The following is a 5,302-nucleotide window of genomic DNA, read 5'->3' on the forward strand; positions in this document are numbered from 1 at the left end:
CTATTTACAGTTATTGAAAAGCATGTCCAAAACATCGATTCTCCTACTCCTCAGAAGCTGCCTGACCTGCTATGCTTTTCCAGCGCCATACTTTTCGACTCCGATCTCCAGCATCTGCAGTCCTCACTTTCTCCATTTCTTTACAGTTGTCCAGGATTTTAACACTGTAACCTTCCTGGCTAACAGTTGGGCTCATGATCGCAAAACCCTCTGAAGCTAGTGAATCTAACTCGAGAGTTCCCAGAGAAGAATTGTCTATTGGAAATGTAAATGACCCGGTAATTACTGAATACTTTAGCCACTCAGGGATTGTGAGAGCCTCTGACACACATCTCCCAGAAGAGTTCCTCGACCCCAGTGACACCAGAGAAATCCCCAGAATTGTTACAGTGGAACAGAGCGATTTGATTGGCTGGAAGTTTCAATCCTGTCAGGTCACAGTTCATCGTTTATGGATACATTGCCCGAGGGATTGGAAAGGTAGGTAAGAGAACATGGGGCAACTGTTAGTCAGAAGTTTTGTTTATCAAGTTAATTTCAAAAGAACCAAATGTGTAAATCTCTCGGCAAGATCCAGGGGCCGAGCGAACTGAGAAGTTTAAAGCGGAAAAGGAGTGGGACTAACAGCGTACAGATTGCGTGCAAGGCCTTCTGACTTTAATGTGAAAAAACAGCATTAACTGATGGCCTTGTGTCAGTTTATCAGAAACATAAAACAATTTCACTGCAAAAAGGGGAGCCGATTAAAAAAAAAATCGATTTGTGAGATCGGTGCAAAGGTCGTACTTTTGTGCAACTTGGGCATAGTGCACGCAGGGGCCCCACTCGGGGCAGAGTATTCCAGTCATTAGGAGCTAATAATAAATTGCTGATCTTTGCAGAACTGGATTGCAGTGAGGTCCGTGTCCAACTGGAAACGTGAGTACGAAGGATTAGTGCGGAACTGTGTTCGAATCAACAACTTGCAGCACAGACACTAGCTGACGAATGCTGGAACTGCAGTTACACACAATCAGATTTTGTAGGCCAACTTGTACTCATTGCTGCCACACCGTTGTTTCTCTGTGATGAGTTCATGGAGACCTACTCTTGATCGTTAGTATTTTTTAAAAAATATAAATAAGAACGTGAGGTCTTGGAATCCAGCAGTGAAATTCCTCTGGGTTCCCAATGGACATAAGTGTTTTAAATAACTGATTTCTTTTGAAGCAGCAAAAATAACTTCGTCTGCTATCTCTAAAAACTACAGAAATCTGCTGTTTAAAACGTCCTGTCCTTTCCATGTCATGTTTATTTTCCACTTAACCTTTTGTAACATTTTGGATTGTTGTGTTAAGTACGAGTTTTGGGTAGTAAGTTTTCAGGTGACACCAAAATTGGTGCTATGGATAGGGCAGAAGGTTACCTCAAAGTACTAGGGGACCTTGGGCCAGTAGGCCGACGGATGGAGTTTACTTTAGATAAATGTGAGGAGTTGCATTTTGGAAAGGCAAATCAGGCAGGACTTAGACAGTTAAAGGTAAGGTCCTGGGGAGTGTTGCTGAACAAAGAGACCTTGGGGTGCAGGTTCATAGTTCCTTGAAAGTAGAGTCACAGGTTGATGAGATAGTGAAGAAGGTGTTTGATATGCTTACCTATATTGAGTATAGGAGTTGGAAGGTCATGTTGCCACTGTACAGTACATTGGTTAGGCCACTTTGAGAATACTGCACACAATTCTGGTCTCCCTACAGTAGGAAGGAAGTTGTGAAACTTGAAATGGTTGGGAAAAGATTGACAAGGATTTTGCCAGGGTTGGAGGGTTTGAGCTACAGGGAGAGGCTGTATAGACGGGGGCTATTTTCCATGGAGTGTTGAAGTCTGAGGGGTGATCTTGTAGAGATTTATAAAATCATGAGAGGCATGGATAAGGTGAATAGCCAAGTTCTTTTCCCTGGGTTGGAAAGTCCAAACCTAGAGGGTATAGGTTTACAGTGAGAAGGGAAAGATTTAAAGGGATGTAAGGGACAATTTCCTCACACAGAAGGTGGTGCTTGTATGGAATGAGCTGCCAGAGGCAGTGGTAGAGGCTGGTACAATTGCAACATTTATAAGGATCTGAACGGTTATATGAATAGGAAAAGTTTAGAAGGATATGGGCCAAATGCTAGCAAGTGGGATTCTATTAATGTAAGGTATCTGGTTGGCATGGATGAGTTGGACCAAAGCGTCTGTTTCCAGTTTGTACAGCACTGTGACTCTTAAGACTTGGTTAAAATTCAGTGCCATCCTGTATTTTCCCGTCTTTTCTGATCAGTTAAATTATTACTATTCTTCATTCTCACGGGCACCACAGTGACTCAGTGCTTAGCACTGCTGCCTCACAGCACAAGGGACCTGGATTCGATTCCAACCTTGGGTGGCTGTCTGTGTGGAGTTTGCACTTTCTCCCCATGTCTGCAGGGGTTTCCTCCAGGTGCTCCGGTTTCCTCCCACAGTCCAAAGATTTGCACATTTAGGTGGATTGGCCATACTAATTGCCTATACTGTCCGGGGCTGTGCAGGTTAGGTAGGTTAGCCATGGAAAATGCAAGGTTAGAGGGTTAGGGTAGTGGGGTGAGTCTGGGTGAGATGCTTTTCAGAGGGTCCAGGTCAACTCAGTGGGCCGAATGGCCTGTTTCCATAATGCAGGGATTCTATGATTCTCCTTGAGATTTGATATATGAGGCTGCAAAGAGGGTTGTGAGAGGCCAATAGATTTCATACCTTTGCAATGGTAGGATACGATGATGCCATATAGCAACAACTGAAAAGATTTTGGCTCTACTATAATTCCAGTCTTATCAAACTGTCTGAATCTACCCTCTGAATCGATCAGGTAGGCCACAGCACCCACACACAGTAAGTTGCTATGGGCAGAGTTTTCACATTGGGTGCAATAAATGATCTGCACGAAAATTGCTGCCTTTTTTGATTTTCCACTACTTTGTAGATGTTATATTTGTTGATTTTTCTCAAAAAAAAAATGCAGTTGGACAGTGTTATCCTTGCTGTTTTCTCGATTTTGGTAGTTGTAGTTTTGGTAGATGTAGTTTGATTAGTATACTGGAAAGGGGGTTTGTGACAGAAATGAGCATTTTACATCACTGTTAATTCATCACCTGTATGTAATCTCTGTTTTAAATGAATGAAGATATCTTTTAAAAATGTACAGAATCATTTGTTAATTGCATAAGAGTACAGTTGTCAATTAGAATGATAGAGTCACAGAGATGTACAGCATGGAAACAGACCCTTCGGTCCAACCCGTCCACGCTGACCAGATATACCAACCCAATCTAGTCCCACCTGCCAGCACCCGGCCCATATCCCTCCAAACCCTTCCTATTCATATACCCATCCAGATGTCTTTTAAATGTTGCAATTGTACTAACCTCCATCACTTCCTTTGGCAGCTCATTCCATACACATACCACCCTCTGCGTGAAAAAGTTGCCCCTTAGGTCTCTTTTATATCTTTCCTCTCTCACCCTAAACCTATGCCCTCTAGTTCTGGACTCCCTGACCCCAGGGAAAAGACTTTGTCTATTTATCCTATCCATGCCCCTCATGTTTTTGTAAACCTCTATAAGGTCACCCCTCAGCCTCCAACGCTCCAGGGAAAACAGCCCTAGCCTAGTCAACTTCTCCCTAAAGCTCAAATCCTCCAACCCTGGCAACATCCTTGTAAATCTTTTACTGATTCCTTTCAAGTTTCACAACATCTTTCTGATAGGAAGGAGACGAGACTTGCATGTAATATGCCAACATTGGCCTAACCAATGTCCTGTACAGCCGCAACATGACCTCCCAACTGCTATATTTAATACTCTGACTAATAAAGGGAAGCATCCAAACGCCGCCTTCACTATCCTATCTACCTGCGACTCCACTTTCAAGAAGCTATGAACTGCAATCCAAGGTCTCTTTGTTCAGCAAGACTCCCGAAGACCTTACATTAAGTGTACAAATCCTGCTAATATTTGCTTTCTCAAAATGCAGCACCTCACATTTATCTAAGTTAAACTCTATCTGCCACTTCTCAGCCCATTGGGCCATCTGATCAAGATCCTGTTGTAATCCGAGATAACCTTCTCTGCTGGCCACTGCACCTCCAATTTTGGTGTCATGTGCAAACTTACTAACTATACCTCTTATGCTCACAGCCAAATCATTTATATAAATGACAAAAAGTAGTGGACCCAGCACCGATCTTTGTGACACTCCACTGGTCGCTGGCCTCCTTTTGAGCCAGTTCTGTATCCAAATGACTAGTTCTCCCTGTATTCCATGAGATCTAACCTTGTTCACCAGACTCCCACTAGGAACCTTGTCCAATGCCTTACTGAAGTCCATATAGATCACATCCACCGTTCTGCCCTCATCAACCCTCTTTGTTACTTCTACAAAAAACTCAATCAAGTTTGTGAGACACGATTTCTCACATACAAAGCCATGTTGGCTATCCCTAATCAGTCCTTGCCTTTCCAAATACCTATACATCCTGTCTCTCAGGATTCGCTCCAACAACTTGCCCACAACAACCGAGGTCAGGCTCATCGGTCTGTAGTTCCCTGGCTTGTCCTTACCACCTTTCTTAACAGTGGCAGCATGTTAGCCAACCTCCAGTCTTCCACCACCTCACATGTGACTATCGATGATACACATACCTCAGTGAGAGGCCCAGCAATTACTTCCTTAGCTTCCCACAGACTTCTAGGTTACGCCTGATCAGGTACTGGGAATTTATCCACATTTATGCATTTCAAGACATCCAGCACTTCTTCTGTAATATGGACATTTTCAAGATGTCGCCATCTATTTCCCTACATTCTATATCTTCCATGTCCTTTTCCACAGTAAATACTGATGCAAATACTTGTTTAGTATCTCCCCCATCTCCTGCAGCTCCACACAAAGGCTGGCTTGCTGATCCTTGAGGGGCCCTATTCTGTCCCTAGTTACCCTTTTGTCCTTAATGTATTTGTAAAAACCCTTTGGATTGTCCTTAACTCTATTTGCCAAAGCTATCTCATGTCCCCTTTTTGCCCTCCTGATTTTCCTCTTAATTATACTCCTACTTCCTTTATACTCTTCTAAGGATTCACTCGATCTATCCTGTCTATACTTGACATATGCTTCCTTCTTTTTCTTAACCAAACCCACAATTTCTTTAGTCATCCAGCATTTCCTATACCTACCAACCTTTTCTTTCACCTTGACAGGAATATACTTTCTCTGGATTCTTGTTATCTCATTTCTGAAGGCTTCCCATTTTCTAGCT

At 42.9% G+C, this 5,302-nt stretch overlaps 1 protein-coding gene across 3 annotated transcripts in view; it reads left to right on the forward strand.

Moving 5' to 3' along the window:
• Positions 1 to 387: 387 nt before the first annotated feature.
• Positions 388 to 5,302, forward strand: part of zgc:136858 (uncharacterized protein LOC678543 homolog) — a 119,804-nt gene continuing 114,889 nt past the window's right edge. Inside the window, exons 1-2 of one of the 3 annotated variants that reach the window (XM_043709360.1) lie at positions 447 to 480; positions 882 to 918. Coding sequence is in view for 1 of the 3 variants with exons in the window: in XM_043709359.1 (XP_043565294.1) it covers positions 452 to 480 (29 nt within the window). In the remaining 2 variants the exon portion in view is untranslated. Of the gene's footprint in view, positions 485 to 881; positions 919 to 5,302 lie in introns of all 3 variants that reach the window. The other 2 variants (XM_043709359.1, XM_043709361.1) reach the window with 2 other exon arrangements.

This window comes from Chiloscyllium plagiosum, chromosome 19, assembly GCF_004010195.1.
Source record: "Chiloscyllium plagiosum isolate BGI_BamShark_2017 chromosome 19, ASM401019v2, whole genome shotgun sequence".
Classification (NCBI taxonomy): domain Eukaryota; kingdom Metazoa; phylum Chordata; class Chondrichthyes; order Orectolobiformes; family Hemiscylliidae; genus Chiloscyllium; species Chiloscyllium plagiosum.